Source organism: Carex rostrata, chromosome 20 (genome assembly GCF_964058835.1).
Source record: "Carex rostrata chromosome 20, lpCarRost1.2, whole genome shotgun sequence".
Taxonomy (NCBI): domain Eukaryota; kingdom Viridiplantae; phylum Streptophyta; class Magnoliopsida; order Poales; family Cyperaceae; genus Carex; species Carex rostrata.
In genome coordinates, this window is record NC_135937.1 from 7,234,740 (window position 1) to 7,252,032 (window position 17,293).

General features: G+C 32.9%; 3 protein-coding genes across 3 annotated transcripts in view; 1 reads left to right on the plus strand and 2 right to left on the minus strand.

Moving 5' to 3' along the window:
- CAC3 (acetyl Co-enzyme a carboxylase carboxyltransferase alpha subunit) overlaps window positions 1-17,293 on the minus strand; it is a 73,658-nt gene that overhangs the window by 14,388 nt on the left and 41,977 nt on the right. The window lies entirely within an intron of this gene.
- Window positions 3,256-7,409, plus strand: LOC144572607 (serine carboxypeptidase-like). The gene is made up of 9 exons (XM_078322250.1): window positions 3,256-3,682; window positions 3,961-4,129; window positions 4,758-4,877; window positions 5,141-5,284; window positions 5,422-5,572; window positions 6,022-6,110; window positions 6,253-6,514; window positions 6,902-7,035; window positions 7,143-7,409. Exons 1-9 carry the CDS (start codon window positions 3,393-3,395, stop codon window positions 7,245-7,247), a joined length of 1,464 nt encoding a protein of 487 aa, XP_078178376.1. The 5' UTR covers window positions 3,256-3,392; the 3' UTR covers window positions 7,248-7,409.
- LOC144572548 (putative glycerol-3-phosphate acyltransferase 8) lies at window positions 8,991-12,204 on the minus strand. Its single transcript, XM_078322163.1, has 3 exons — window positions 11,807-12,204; window positions 10,201-10,510; window positions 8,991-10,035 (listed from the first exon to the last, which is right to left on the minus strand). Exons 1-3 carry the CDS (start codon window positions 12,145-12,147, stop codon window positions 9,145-9,147), a joined length of 1,542 nt encoding a protein of 513 aa, XP_078178289.1. The 5' UTR covers window positions 12,148-12,204; the 3' UTR covers window positions 8,991-9,144.

The window sequence follows — 17,293 nt, forward strand, 5'->3', positions numbered from 1 at the left end:
TTAGAACCTGCCTATCTTGCGAGTGATGCGTCTACATGTGAAAATTTTAAATATTTGAATTAATTTAGTATAAAGTCAATATGTCAAAATTAAAAGGTTAATAAATTAATTTTAGTGCATTTATTTTTTGAACGTTTTTTTACCGCTTGACTTTATACTAAATTAATTAGAATGTTTAAAATTTTCACATGTAGTGCATCACTCGTAAGATAGGCGGATTTCAACGGTTCGAATTCGTCATTTGAAACCGATTTGATGGATTTTGAAGTTAAGCTCACAAAACTAGGGTGTTCTTAAGCTCACCAAAGTATTTGCTGAGCTTAACTTCAAAATCGATCAAATCGGTTTCAAATGACGAATTCGAACCGTTGAAATCCGTCTATCTTACGAGTGATGCATCTACATGTGAAAATTTTAAACGTTCGAATTAATTTAGTATAAAGTCAAGCGGTAAAAAAGCGTTCAAAAAATAAATGCACTAAAATTAATTTATTAACCTTGTAATTTTGACCGATTGACTTTATACTAAATTAATTCAAATATTTAAAATTTTCACATGTAGACGCATCACTCGCAAGATAAGCAGGTTCTAATGGTTTGAATTCGTCATTTGAAACCGATTTAATAAGTTTTGGAGTTTAGCTCACCAAACACTTTGGTGAGCTTAAGCACAACTAAACTAGTTCTATTCATAACATAATATATATATATAAGTATATTAATAATAATATAATATAAAAAACAAAAAATATAATATAATATAATATAAAAAACAAAAAATAATATAATATATATATAATCATAATATAATATAATATATAGAAAAAGCTTTCAAATCCTGGACGGGGTTACATAACCCGTCCGGATTTCTTTTTCTTTTTCTTTTGTGATCTGGGACGGGTTGAAGCATACCGTCCGGATTTTGTTTTTGTTTTTTTGTTTTTTTTTTGCTTTTCTCCGCTGAGTTTAACGCTAACCATTAATTAACTGGACGGGATAATTAGACCCGTCCGGTGGGACGGGTTTACACAACCCGTTCTACTCAGTTTTCGACAAAATCCAAAAATTATGCTGTATTTCGATATTTTATTTATTTATTTTCTATTAATAAAAAAATCGGGACATTCTAATGTGGATATATTGAACTAATATTGATGTAGACAGATGTTTTGGGTGAGAGTTGTTATTTCTCTAGAGATTTATTTAACTAAGAAGATTGAGTCAGTGCTATTATTCCATTGTTTTTTTATCCCATGTTGCCACTGCAATTTATTTGGTTGGGCTTATTTGTCTGCATTAATATTACCCTAAACAAAACTGTACTATATAATATTTTTACTCTATAATATTAATATGCCTGTGCTAAAGAATAAGTTGAAATTGACTACTAAGATAAATTACTAAAAAAAAGTGGGCTAATTTAAATGAGTTGGCATTATAGATAAAACAAGAATATATATATCTTCAAAGGTAGAACAAACAGTATCGTACAAGAAACAAACACATGAAATCATTGTCTTAATGAATGGACGGTAAAGATAATTTTATTCAATTGCAAAATTAATGTCAAGTACAGCAAGGACCTACATCACAAATAATTAATTAATTAAGGTTAAGTACAAAACTATTTGTTTAAATGCAAATCTGATTTTCCTCTATTTCTTCACAAATATGAAGAATATCAAACTTAATTAGAAATGGCTAGGCCATACTTATTAATTAAAATTTGACATCTTTATTCTTAATTTATATTTTTTTAACCTCCTTATAAAATAAAATTACACTATCATAATTTATTCAACGCCCACAATTTTTAATTTTTTAATTCTGTCTAGGGATAAATTAAGATTACAAGGAAAGATCACTGGTTAGCTAGGTAAATCCATAGAAAGATATAAATATATAGATGGCAGTCTCTTCTAATTTAGATTTAGGTGAGAAGAATTGAAGAAGAAAAAGAAAAATCAAGGAATGTTGATAGTGATATCCGACCCGAATGAACAGAGAGGAGGGATTTCTAAATCAGTAGAAACAAAAAAATGGATAATATGTGGAAGACGTGTGATGGGATAAGAGATCGAGAAGGCCAAGAGATGATAGGATTTTTCTTTTATTTTCCCAACTAACAAGTTTGGATAGAGATAGCAACATAAATGGAGAGAGAGAAGGGAAATAATTAACTTAGGGTGAAAACAGAGCGGATATATATTATGCGGTAATATAAACAAGTTTGATAATATGCGATATCATACAAATAAGTGAATATGCGGTAATAATATGTGGCTATATATGCGGAACCGCATAGAGATTTGCAATGCGGACTGTAACACAATGCACATATGCAGTCGCATATACCTCATTTTAATACACTGATGTTAGGTATGCTAAACCGAACTATGTATTTCTATTCCTATTGGTGATTTAGTCTCTCTTTTAATATCGGAAAATATTTAAATATTATTTTTTTTTTATTTTGCTTGCTCTTCATCTAGTATTCACTTGTAAAATTATTTTCCTTCATTTCAATTGAAAGTTAATTTCGATTATTGTAATATGTAAAATAATCAAATAAGTATTGACTTCGTTTCACTTATAAAATTAATTGTTCTTCGTCTATTATAATCTGTAATACAAGGTATTAACTATTAAAGAATGTTATTTTATATTTTTTTTCTTATTTACATGATATAAAAAAGTATAAACTTAAATTAGTTGCTATTTGATTGTTATTTCAATTAATATTTTTTTAATATAATATATAATATAGTTTTTTAAAAGAAAGAAAAACACTAGAAATGATAATTTTTGTTATATTTACACTAGCTTATATATCCACACAATAATCGCTATTTAAAATGGTACAGTGTCCCTGCATTATCTCTCTTTTTCACCTATTATTATACGCGTGTGTGCAGGGCTACACGGTCAAACCTTTTAGGGGCGGTATATTGACCGTTAGGGACACTTTTACATTTTTTTACTTTCTAAATTTTAAAATTTTAAACCTTAGGTACAGTCAGATATATATATATATTACATCTGCATATCCTAAATGAAAGGCATTTATTTACGTCCAACTGTTTTAGGAATGATTTTCAATGAGAAATTATTTTTTTATTTACAATTTTCATTTTTTTGGCATAATTTGATTAGTTGCTTGTAATGAAATTTGCAGTTTTCAAACGCAATGCATGTACCATGTATCTGTATTTAATTTGTTTATATAGAAAAGCAAATAACAATTATTGTGTTCACACAATCTCAAATGGGATACACTAAAAAAAAATTATTATCAATAAAATTGTAAATGCATCAAATGATTTGAGACAATAGCCTATAAAATCTCCACCTCTATTCTTCTCTTTACAATACACAACACAACACAACACAACATGAACAATTTGCACTTTTCTCTTCTCTTGCTACTATTATTCTTCTTCTCCTTCTCCAATGCTTCATCATTTCCTGCAATTTCTTCAAAGCAACTCATTGAATCGTTCAATCTCCACCCGAAGCGCTCTGCGGCTATCCGAGCTATCAGTTTTGCCGATGCCAAGAACAAAGAGGAGAAGCTTGTCGAGCGACAAATCGATATCATGAGCAGCCTCTCAAGCGAGCCGACGTCAACTTCTCTTGGCCATTATGCTGGTTACTATCAACTCCCACACACATATGGTGCCAGGTAAATTTAATTAGATTGGTTTCTTAATTATGTGATTGTTAGAAAAATAATTAATTTGCATCACAGGATAAAATTTGGTGTCAACTGTGTCAACCAACCAAATTTATTAATTGTTGTAATTAATAATTTTATGTTAGGTGTAAAATGGTTAAACCTAACAAAGAGTATTACTACAAGACGTAGGCTTTAGGCAAAGCTATGAATGATTGAGAGAATATTAATTTGTTATTATAAACCCAAACTAATTAAAATATGAAATTAATTTAATATTATTGTAGGTTATTCTATTTCTTCTTTGAGTCAAGACAAAGCAAAAAGGACCCAGTTGTGATCTGGCTGACAGGTGGGCCAGGGTGTAGCAGTGAGTTGGCCATGTTTTATGAAAATGGACCTTTTTACCTCTCCAAAAACTTGTCACTTGTTTGGAATGATTATGGTTGGGATAAGGTAAATTTGCAATTTTTATTGGTTTTAGTTTTAATTTTAACTAGTAATCGATCGGATTTGTTGTGTGTAGATAATCATCTCTTCTGTCTTTGACAACAAATTCGAATAAATATGAGGAATAATATGTAAAAGTATAAAAAAGTTGTCGGCCAATTTGGAAAATTCTCAACTCTATCTAGCTTTTGTTACTTTATAAAATACATCAATAAAATCCTTTATTAAAGATTAAGAATTTAAAGCTGAAAGGGACCAATGATTAAAAAAAAAGAAATAATCTAAGCACTTCCTGCAGAATTTTGTCCTGCATTTTCGAAATTTTTGGTTAATTTACTCAATGCCTATTATGGCAATTATTTCCCTGGTAATTATACCATATATATATAGTTTTCTCATGTGAGTCATGTACATTTTTCTAAATAAAAGTTTCTATTAATTTCCAGATTAATTTTTTAAATGCCTCCTACAAAGCAGAGTATTGACAGTATGATTTATGAATGACCTCAGAATCTGTCACTATAATCGTTTTAAAATAACAGGTTAGTTTTCAAGGGACAAATTGATTTGATGGACCTTAACTAATTAGAAAAACTTAATATTGATCTCTCTTCATTTTTTTTTTTTTTGTCAGGCTTCAAATATTATATTTGTGGACCAACCAACTGGTACTGGATTTAGCTATACCACCGATAGACGGGATATACGTCATGATGAAACAGGCGTTAGCAACGATTTATATGATTTTCTCCAGGTAAAAATGTGTTTAATTAAGTTTAAAAATAGTTCTCATTCTAAGTTTCTTGTCTGACAACTAGAATCCATATTACCTGATATAAAACAAATCTTGATTGCATTTCTGGATTCCTTGCATTACTTGTATCTCTTTTAGTATACCTATACTGGCAGTAGCCTCCAGCAAAACAGAAAAAAAAATTAATAATAATAAGCATATATTACATTATATCAAAGGAAGTAAAATTTTCAAGTTAATTTTGTTGTTTCTTTCTTTTTTAGGGGTTCTTTGCTAAACATCCTGAGTTTGTGGGAAACGATTTCTATATAACGGGAGAGTCGTACGCCGGACACTACGTTCCAGCTCTTGCGAATCGGGTTCACCAAGGAAATAAAGCTAATGAAGGCCTTCACATCAATCTAAAGGCAATCACATAACATTTTTATTTTGTGCATCATCTTCCCAAAAAGGAAATGAACTAAAGTTGAAGAAAACCCAATAAATGCAAATTAATAATTTGCTTTTGGAGCTTCAACTAATTTGAAAATGGTTAACCCTGTAGGGATTTGCTATTGGTAATGGGTTAACGGATCCAGAGATTCAATACAATGCCTACACGGATTATGCTCTTGAGATGAAATTGATTCAACAATCTGATTATGACGATATAAACACCATATATCCAGAATGCCAGAAAGCTATCAAAAGTTGCGGTAGGTAATTATTAAATTTCTTTTTTGAAGGTAAATTAGCAATTACCAACAGAAAATATGTTTAGATTGTTAACTTCTTGATTATTTGTTTTCCGTTGATTATGTTAAATACTTGCAAATATATTTCAGTGAAGTATTCTCAGGTAAGCTAATAAATGGTAGAAACCTCCTCATTCATTAATTACAAAAAAATAAGAGGATTAATTTGACTACGGTAGGCATATGTAATTATGTACATAAATTCTCATATTGGATAGAGGAACAAGTAAAATATATATAAATTTTAGGTTATGATAATTATTGATCTTCACTGTTACACAAGAAGATGCGCTGTTTTCGTTCTGTTGTAATTAGAGATCTTACTGCTATATAATTTCAACTTCAATATCAGAGCATCATCGCATCAGCATCTTGTTTGAATTGTAAACAATATTTTTTTGTTTGTGCAGAAACTTTTGGTGGTGATAATTGTCAAACAGCGTTCAGTACTTGCAATGAGATTTTCGACTCCATCTTAAACATTGACAGAGGTATAAACGTAAGTAAACCAACTTAATTAAAAAACTTGCACAGAATTAATTTGCTGTCCGTTTGTAGTAATTAATGTTTAGGCAACTAAACTATAATAATTAAAGTCTCAATTTTGCGAAATTATAAAGTGTATCTGATCTTTATTTCAGCACTATGACATAAGGAAGAAATGTGAAGGGAGCTTGTGCTATGATTTCTCAGGCGTGGAGGAGTATCTGAATCAGAAATCAGTACAGGATGCTCTAGGCGTACCAGCTGGCTCAGACTGGGTTTCCTGTAGCACCAGTGTGTACAATGCAATGATCGATGATTGGGTCCGAAATCTAGAAGTCAGTATTCCATCCCTTCTAGAAGATGGTATTAGGGTTCTAATTTATGCTGGAGAGTACGACCTTATCTGCAACTGGCTAGGTAAGCCTGGTACAACAGAAATTTACACATATAATGAGGTTCATACTTGTATATTGTCGTTCAAACAAGTGTTTAAACTTTAAAACCAATTTCCCTGACTTTATTGCCTTAAACAACTTACAGTAGTACCAGAAATAATAAACACCGCAAAAGTCCTGTAATCATCTTTTAGTCTTATATTTTACTTTTAGTAGATAAGTGTGCATAAATCTTCACATTATTCATCTCAAAAGAATCTCTAGATTTTTTTTTTTTAAAATAAATGGTCCTCTGTACACCTCAGCTTCTTTTAGATGCTATTCTTGAGAAATAAACCTATTGTCTCAGTTCCATTCACCAGATTGTTATTATAATAATGCTATTATCTTTTTGGCTATGCAATGATAGGTAACTCCAGATGGGTACAAGCCATGGAATGGTCGGGTCAGAAAGATTTCATGTTAGCTCCCAATCAATCGTTCATTGTCGATGGAAAAGAAGCCGGTGTTCTCAAATCGCATGGCCCTCTCTCTTTCCTCAAAGTATGTACATTTTCTCAATAACATAAGAGCCTTCGGGCACCATACCGCTATCTTTCCGCACCGTGCTGAATCTCGTTTGTTTTTCTTCACTTTTTTTGTGATAATAGGTACACAATGCGGGCCACATGGTACCAATGGATCAGCCGAAAGCTGCACTTCAAATGTTGAAGTCTTGGACTCAAGGGATACTGGCCAGTTCAAACCCTAACTGATGCATATTTTTTTTGTTCTTTTAAATTGTGACTCAAAGAAGGTTTGAATGTAGTAAAACATAGACAAAGCTGGTAATTACTGTAGTCAAACATAATAACATGAAATGACAATTTAGTAGGCAAAATGTAGTTAATTTAATTTGAGCAAATTGATAGAACTAAGACGTACTTGTCGCCATTCATGCGCTTTTATCAAGTTTTATTAATATTTAATAGTATATTACTTTACGGTAAGAAGTAAATTCTTAATGCTGTCTCAAATTGAATGATTTTAGCATTAACTGTTACTGACAAGTGACAAATTAAAAAAATTAAACAAAAAAGTTTTCAATTTCCTTTACATTATCATTAAAAGACTAATCGTTATACAACTGGCTAATCAAAATTTAGGTGACATTATGTGTTCATCGATCTTAATTCTATGTAAATATAAGAAAATAGTTCGATAGGGTATATTAATTGTCCAATCTAATAAAAAGTATTTGTTATTAGTGAAAGTATAATTAATTAGTTACCTCAATTTGTTATAAACTGGAGGCAGAAAAATATTTAGTTTAGTTTTGAGAGCAAAGCTAGGGTGTGAAATAACTTATAAAATGATAAAAATGAATATATAAAACAACTTATAAAATAACTTATAAAAATATTTATTTCTTTGACCGCTTGATCTTATAGCAAATAAATTCGAAACTTTTAAAATTTTTTATGTACATGGATTTCAACGATTTGAATTTATCATTTGAAGCCGATCCGATATACTTTTAGAGTTGTGCTATCAAAATCCTCTTGGTGAGCACATCTCACTCTAGCTTTGCTCTAGTTTTCAAGCATTAGCTATACTGACTTGCCAGGCCTAATTTTACTTGGTACTTAATAAGGATCTGAATCAAAATTTATAACATACTGACTAATAAGTGATAAACTGAAGCACAGCAACAGTGAACGCCCCAACGCTCTCATTGGAGATTAGGAAAAAAGTACGAGCGACCGGGCTCGGTATACAAGTTCCGAGATGAGGGAGGTTATTCTGTGGAGATTGGAGAAGGCGGAGATCCTGATCACTATTATCACAGTACAAGATTTATAGGCTATACTAACTTTAATACTTTCAAGTCTTCAACCAATATCTCTCAAAAAAAAAAAAATACTTCAATCAATCAAATTGAGGTATATCATGCCGCCTTTAATCAACTTTCTATACAGAGTAAGAAATTCTACTAATCTCCAGCTAAAATTCATACACCAATACATTTTCTATACTACCAATCAACTTTGTTTCTTGCCAAATTCATACACCGGTCTAATGAATTGCTTGGTGATACATTTTCATGCTCTGTTTTGCCACTTCAGTTTAGGGAAATGGAAGTAGTGCATAAGTTCAGAAATTGATTTGCAACAAACTAAACCTCTAATATAAAATCTACATTTTAAATTTGTTCTTTTCACATTTCTCTTCTGTTATTTAGTTGAAACACCATTGCCCATTGGTGTCATTATTGCTTATCCGTTGTTATGTGAACTTTAGCACCATATTATTTTTGAAACATTTTTCTGTAATAACAAATCGTACATATAGCTTAATTTTCGTTAAGTTGTCGAATTGAAAATATATGATTCTAGTTATGATCAGGATCCTATCATCAATCAATTATTACATCAAAAAGAATCAACTCAAAAACTATAAGGAACTTTCTTTTCAAGATATCTAACAATGGACGATTGACATGTTGCAATTTATGAATATTGAAAGGCATTTTGCAAACCTTTCCATAACAAACTATTTGAATATAAGACATGTTGCAATTACTTTCTCTATAATGATGGCAAGTGAAATTTACATGACCTGACAAATTTGATAAATTTATCTACAAACATTTGCTCGTGTTTTCCTCGGCCCTTACTCTGTTTTCTTCAGAGATTTCACATTCTTCACCGTCCCATCATTCCCTCCAAGCCTCATGTACTTGTCTTTTCGTGTCAGTACAGTATTCTCAAATCCTAGTGCTGTGGAAATAACTTGTTGGACATGATTTGCCACCTCAATCGGGTCCTTCCCGCCTTTTCCACACGTTTCCTCATCTCTTAGCGGTTGTAAAAATGTAATTTCATACCCGGGCCTTGGGTTCATGTAAAAGAAATAAGGATCCAGAAACTTCCACCCTCGCACTGTCGAGGCAAAGAACGTACCTTGTCGTACATTAATTGCAACCGGAATAATCCTATCACTTAGCTCGGCAAAAAGTGCACTAAACCGAAGCAAGAATGGCTCCCGACAAGTGGTTCCCTCTGGACAGATCACTACATCATGTCCTTTCTCTAATATAGCCGATATACGCGCCGCATCAGTGGCTCGGTCACGGGTCAATGAAACAGCTGGGATTGGTGATATGGCAGTGGAGAGTCGGCTCACACTGTAAGTGACGCAATACACTGTTCGGCCGAGGGCTATTGAGACGAGAATCGGGTCCAGAGCAGTTCGGTGGTTGCACACAAAAAGCGAGCCTTTCGAGCCAGGGAAAGGGGGTGGGGGAGGGTTTCCATTAATGGAGAGAGATATGCCGGTGAGTCGGTAAGTGTACCTGACAAAACGGGGCCCGATAGGGAGGTTGAAGAAGACCCGAAACAGGGCTAGGAGGAAACCAAAGGGAATCCAAAGAAGGGTTAACAGGGCAATTGGAGGGTTCGGGAGGCGTACGAGGCGGCCGTCGTGAAATATTGTGCGTGATTTTAGATGCTCCGCTGGGACACTGGCAGCAGCCTTCTTGTCGACCGGTACCATATATGCTTCCTGCAAAGGAATCAGTTCATAGGTCAGGTCTTGATCCTTTTGTTGTAGTAAGTTTGTCAGATCATTACTGCTACATTAGTATTCTTTTTTCTGGTTGTTATAAAATTATAAATTTATAAGTACTTAAAACATATGTGTAAATTAGCCAAATAACACAATATGTACCTTACACAGTGCCATGAAATCATGATCAGTCTCTCTATCCCCTAAACCCAAATCGGGCATCTCAGTGCCGAAAACCTGCTTCACGGCCTCTCTCTTCTTGGGGCCCACAAGCACTCCCCCTTTAACTCGACCGGTGAATCTATTAGTTCTGCTATTTACCTCCAGTTCAGTCCCCACACACTCCGCACCGAGATATTCCCTGACAAAATCAGCGACCATCACCGTCGGATTTGCCGTAACAACCACCTTTCGCCCCGTGCATCTGTTGAATAACTCCCAGCTATCTTTTCGCACATTTGCAGCATAGAACCTGCATGTTTGTGTTTTAATTCTTTAGAATATAGTCTATATTTTTTTTTTTTTGAAATCTTGACAGCTGTCAAGTATAATTTTTATTAATTAAAACGTAAAATACATCCATCATTTTATATCCAAAACATCATTCAAACTACATCAACATCTAACAACACAAACAACTAAAACAACAAAAGAAACAAACCATATCCTTTAGTGGTAGACACCGATAACCTTCAGTATTGGCTGGCTAGCGACCAAAGGAAATGAGACATTTTTTTTTTCTTTTTTTTTCTATTTGAGTTGCAGGTGGGAGTGCAAAGAAAGATGAGAGCCGATGACTAGGGGTATTGTCGCCAACTGTCCTCTTAGTTCTCCCAACAATGGTGAAGGAAAAGAAGGTGCCGATAGATGCTGGGGTAAAGGGCAGGAACGAGTAGAGCTTGCTGGCGGCTAGAATTTTTTGAAGAGAAAACGGGGTGGATGAGAGTGGAAGAGGGCAGAGGAGGGAATGGAGAATGCAGAGAAAAAGAGGAGGAAGATGAGGGGTTGTCGGTGCGGATCCCTCGCTCCCCCAAGGGGGAGCGGGAGGAGAGGACGAAGCTGAGGAGGCTTGCGGCGTGAGATGGAATGAAGGAGATGGCAGAGGCGACTAGGGTTTTCTTTTAACTATAACTAAATGTTGAATGCATAGTCTATATATTTTTCTCTTGTATAATTACTTCTCTGACATTTTTAAAATTTTAATGGGAATGTGGATGATCCATAAACTGATTCAATCAGACCCCCCCTCTATTAGAGGGTTGATTTTATTTGAAATTGTGCATCAAAATCATATGATATACTGAAACCAATTCATAATCTCTACAAAATCAAAATCCAAAAATGGAACTCCCTAATAATATATACTTTTGTATACTTAAATTTCACCAAACAAGAATGATTGAAATGCAAATCACACTGTAATTTTTGTCCCTCTTGAATGCAAATCACAATATGCTTATACACCCTCCCATAACCTAAAGGAGAAAGTTACAAACTAAAATATAAAATATCCAATGGTACAAGAAAACTTGATAATGAAGGTATGAGGAGGAGTATTGAGTTAAAAAAAATCAAATTAATTGTACATAATAATTGAGTTCATATGCTTATACACCAAATTCTGATCAGTTTGCAACATGATCAATATGCATGATTTAATCCACAAAATTATACTAAACAGTATTAAAATGACAAAACCTCCATATTTATCTGAGTTTAATTCATTCAAAACCTCATAAAATCTCATATTTAAAACAGAACAAATTACCTTGGCAACACTGCTCGTGCCGCCAACTCGACGTCTTGGACCTTGAGCCCGGCAAGAGAAACAAAAATTAATATCTGGATTGCTGCTGATTCTGACAAGAGTTTGTATGTGAAGAGTACAGCCGGTGCTACGAGGAGCAGCACCGCAGCGCGAAATAGGGACCCGGCTTCCATAGCGAGGAGGAAAAAGTACGGGAAGGAGCTCCGGGTTGTCAAGAGGGTCCCATCTAGATCAGCGGCGGCGGTGACATGGCATGGCTGGTTTGTAGGAGGAAGAGAGGTTATTGGAGGAAACTTGTTCATGCCTATTGTGTTGTGTGTACCTCTCTCTCCCTCTTTCATTTTCTCTGTTTTATTTCTTTGGAGGTGGAAACAATAAAAGGTGTTGTTCGTTTCTTGTGAAATGCTTCGGGGGCTATCATGCTTATATGAAGATCTTTGACAGGAAATTACAACAATAGCCTCGAGAATATGTGCGCATGCTCGTGTGTTTGTGGGTCTTTAGACTTTAGATATATTGTTTCGCCAATATAGAAAGAAGTTCCTACCATCCGGTTGAACTAAGATATTGTAAATAGAGTGGGGCTATGGTAATAGGCAATTATGGATTAACATGTGTTATGGATTTATGTTTTATTTTAATTAAAGTTTAAATAATCGAACTGAATAGTTAAATATAAGGGCAGATGTATATGTTACATTTAGAATAAAATGTTATATAAACTGTAAAATTGATCTCAGTATATAATATGAAAATTGTATATAATTGGTTTTTATTTACGTTTGATTTTATAGTTTGAAAGTCTAATTCCACTTCTAATTAAACATGATCGCTATATGAAAATGTATTTGAAAGCTAAATTTTATATATTTTAACTATTTTTTAGATAAATAGAAAATCACTAAATTTAAAATTTTGGATCAAGTTAAAGTGGTGATTTTCTATCTATCTAAAAACTAGTAAAAAAATATAAAACTTTAATCTCCAAGTATCTTTTCATATAAATCATAGCAGTTTAAATTGACCGTTTGAATTTTAAAAATTAAATATGGATATGTATCGCAAATTAATTCATAATATACCATAGCCTCACTCTTGTAGATAATAAATAAGGAAGCGTCTAATTGTCCACAGCCTTTTGTCCACCATTTGTCCACAGCTTTAACTTGCGCGAATACTGTAAAATTACTTCTACATGCTGTATAATTATACAATATATCACATAAAATATATCAGTTAATCACAAAACATCCAGCAACTATTTGAAGTGGTCCCATGATAGTTAGAAAAAGATTCCAACTTGCACAACATGACAAAATAAATGTACTTTCAAACTGTACTTTCGGAAATTGCAGTTAAAGGAAGTTATTGGCAGTTAGAGTTAGTTATTAGCGGTTATTGGCTGTTATTGGCAGTTAGAGTTATTAGCGTCTGCACTGGGTTGGGTTGAATCTTGTATACTGTAAAATTGAATCTTGTATATTGTAAAATTTTCAATTGAATCTTGTATACTGTAAAATTGAATCTTCTACATAGTAAAATTTACAATTGAATCTTGTATACTGTAAAATTGAATCTTGTATACTGTAAAATTGAATCTTGTATACAGTAGAATTTTCAATTGAATCTTGTATACTGTAAAATATATACTGTAAAATTGAATCTTGTATACTGTAAAATTTTCAAATAATATTGTAAATTTTCAATTGAATCGTCTATACTGTAAAATTTTCACATAATACTGTAAATTTTCAATTGAATCTTGTATATTGTAAAATTTCTAAAACTAAACCATAAAATATTACCATCTATACTGTAAGATAAAATGTAAAAAATGCTACATTTCAGTTTAAACTACAACCTGCAAACAATCATGTATACTGTAAAATTGCAAAATATAAACCATAAAATAATACCATGTATACTATAAAATTGCTAAATCTATACATACATCCATCATCACACACAAAATTTATTCACCACAAACAACATCTGTTCAACACAAGATAAAAATATTCACCGCAACATTCAGAATAGCATAATAGCAACAAAAAAACTATGGACAAATAACTTTTACATTAAAAACCTCATGTGTACATTGTTCGGATGAATAAGAAGCCTCATCACAAGAACAACACGTTCTTTTGAGATGTCATTATGCATAATAATAAAATAAACAATGAAACAAATTCGATTTATAACAAATAATAATTACAAAATAATCTTACAAGTTATTTACCTAACTGAAAAGCATATGCAGTGTAATCATGCATACAAACCTGTATCATACAAAATAAAACGCATTAAAGAGTACTCAAGTATTTCAATAGCAAAAATAAAAAGATTAAATTAATAAAGAGATAATAAAATAAAAAATAAAAATAAATACTTACAGACAAATAAGGATTAATAAAGAACCATTTATCCTTGACAGGCATCTCAAATTGCATGACACTCAGAACCATTTCAACCAACTACAAAACAAACGATCAAAAACATTCAAATCAAAATCAATGATGTATCCAGTAAAGTAAAATTACTTCATATATCAAATTACTTCCTGTATACTGTAAAATTACTTCATGTATCCAGTAAAGTAAAATTGCTTCATATATCATGTAAAATTACTTATATATCCAGTAAAATTACTTCATATATCAAATTACTTCATGTATCCTGCAAAATTACTTCATATATCCAGTAAAATTACTTCATATATCTAGTAAAATTACTTAATATATCAAATTACTTCATGTATCCTGTAAATTTACTTCACGTATCCTGTAAAATTACTTCATATATCCAGTAAAGTAAAATTACTTCATGTATTATGTAAAATTACCATAAACAATTGAGCTGCTACTACTTGAAAATTACCAGAGACGATTGTGCAATGTAATCAAACTTGAAAATCTTTCGAAATTTGTAGTAAATTTACCAGACACGATTAAAAACAGATCTCCAATTCCATTGAACTCGAAAATTCGTGAAGAGCAAAGGTAAAACAAACAACAAATTGATGAAGGGAAATCAATGATTGAGGCTGCTGCTCCTCTTCGTTTGTCACCTATGCATTAATTAGGAAAATCAAAATTCAAAATCGGTTTGATCAAAAGAGAAAAGAACTGCATTTAATTACCTTGAGACATATAGAAATCTATCAAAGGACGTGTAGATCAAATCCGGATTCAGATTCAGACCGCGGTTTGATTTTTAACGGCAAAATTAAAGTCGTGTAGATCAATTCTACCTCATTTCTTGCCCCGAAAAGCAACCCTCCAGTTTCAGCCCTAACTTCCCTCTTGTAAGTATTAGTACCAGTAGCAAGAGCAAATCTAGTCTTTGCCCCCACCTGTCCCCAATTTTATATACAAAGAGAGGGATCTGATCCAGGCATTATAAATCAGCGAGGGTTTTTTGGTGCGTGATAATGATTCACTAATCATGTCCCGACCGCTTAAACAACCTTCGCCTGATTCAAGGCGGGTGAAGCATTCTAGCCCGGCTGATCAACCCAAGGCGTCTGAATCTTACATCTGAATCGTTTGAATGAAAGAAGAAAGAGGAAGGCAATCGCAAATTGCGGTCTGAATCTTACGTCGCGACGAAAGAGGAAGGCAATCGCGAGCTAAATCTGATCAGATCTGAAATTTGGGAAATAAATTCAAAAAAAGAAAAGTCGGTAGCGGAGGCATGTTTAAATACGAGAATATGACAGCTGGAAAGTCGGTAGCGAAAGTTGAAGACAGATGAACTGGGAATAGATAACCCAGTGGACAGATGGTGGACAAAAGCCAGTGGACAAGAACCTTTTTCTCAATAAATATATATTAGTCGTACAATGACAACTATTTGGTTGAATTTCGAATCCTTATGGGTAACATATAAAAAGCTCATTTTCTTTTCTTTTTTTGGTTACACAAATAAGTCGAATATAAGATTTCAACTGCAACCCTTGATAGATTTGATTGGGAATGAAAATAAATAAGGGCAAAATTGGGAAAGCTTCTTTTGGAAAGGGAGCAGTGGACCCCACTCAGCAATATAAATATGATGAATATAGTTGGTTTGGTGGTTGAATGGCCTTTTATTGTTTTTTGCCTCCAGATCCTCTGTGGCAGGTATGGAACGCCAGACTGTGTGGTGAGTAGCTAGCATTATGGGACCCACACACCTTATGTATGTAATTTGTATCTCAATTAAATGCTGGGACCAGGGATTCAGTGATATATCTGATTAAAGTTTCTTTATTAGCGGTCACAACTAGTTTTGGAGAGTAGATGTGATGGATCAACCGCTCAATCCGACTTTCTTTTGTTTACATTCAATTTCAAAGTTTAGACCAAAATTTCTTTTGTTAGCATTTGGATTTTTCAAGAAAATGCTATCTACTTCAGTTCCGCCCCTATTAATTGTTTCAAATTAATGGAACCGCCAATGAAAATTGCTTTTTTTTCTTTTTTCAAAAAAATTCTTGGCCCTATTAATTGTTCAGCTGATCTTTGTCAATTAAAATATTTAAATATCAGAACCGTATAATCAGGGTGGAACTAGAAATTTTAATTAGAAAAACTGAAAAGTAAAATGTATAATGTGTTATGTATGATAAGTAAAAAAGTTCCACCACTAAGATTTGCTTCAGAAATAGTGCGTGGAAAGGAAGGAAAAGGAATGAGCAAGGTGATCAGCGCGTCGCTCATCTCTGCACAGTATTTCGTACACTCCGATTTATAAGTAACAAATCTCAACAAAATATACAATGTCAGTTCTCTTTTCGCTCCCTCTTCGCTTCTCCGCTTTTGGAGCAGGTGAAGGAGCCCAAGCATCTTACGGTCTGGTCGCTATCCATTTCATTTCCTTTAATAAAGACCTCTTCCCCTCCTATGAATAGGGGTGCAAACGGATCGGATACGGATCGGATAGTGCTAAAACCATATTTGTATCTGTATTTTTTATTCGGATGCGGATACGGATCGGATATTAAACGGATATTAAACGGATACGGATCGAATATTAAACGGATACGAATACGAATACGGATATAATTCGGATTCTTAATTCAAAATACATATGTTATGCCATTATAAAATATATATATAGCCATAATTAAAATTCATCAATTCACCGACCATATCCAATTAACTAAAATTCACCAACATAACTATAATTCCAATCAAAATATACCAACACAAAAGATATTATCTCTAAACATATATATTTCTAAAATAAAAAGAGATAGTTTAATAATATTTTGTTAATACATCAATCGCTATTATGATCGGGTTTGCATTGAGAAATGGCTTGCATCAGGCCATGACACCTGCCCCTAAAATCTCACTAAGAGACAATACCGTAAATAAAAAGATCTAACAAAAATAATAGAAATTGAGTTAGTCAAAACTAAAATCCAACAACAGTAGTCAAAATTCAATGAGACATGAGTTACATGAGCAATAATCTAACAATAATAATCAAAATGAAACTATT

Coding starts and splice junctions, on each gene's coding strand:
- LOC144572607 (XM_078322250.1), top strand. CDS start 3,393: ATGAACAATTTGCACTTTTCTCTTCTCTTGCTACTATTATTCTTCTTC. Junction 4,130..4,757: donor ATGATTATGGTTGGGATAAG/GTAAATTTGCAA, acceptor TTTTTTTGTCAG/GCTTCAAATATTATATTTGT. Junction 6,111..6,252: donor ACATTGACAGAGGTATAAAC/GTAAGTAAACCA, acceptor TCTTTATTTCAG/CACTATGACATAAGGAAGAA.
- LOC144572548 (XM_078322163.1), bottom strand. CDS start 12,147: ATGAAAGAGGGAGAGAGAGGTACACACAACACAATAGGCATGAACAAG. Junction 10,511..11,806: donor GCACGAGCAGTGTTGCCAAG/GTAATTTGTTCT, acceptor ACAAACATGCAG/GTTCTATGCTGCAAATGTGC. Junction 10,036..10,200: donor ATTTCATGGCACTGTGTAAG/GTACATATTGTG, acceptor ATTCCTTTGCAG/GAAGCATATATGGTACCGGT.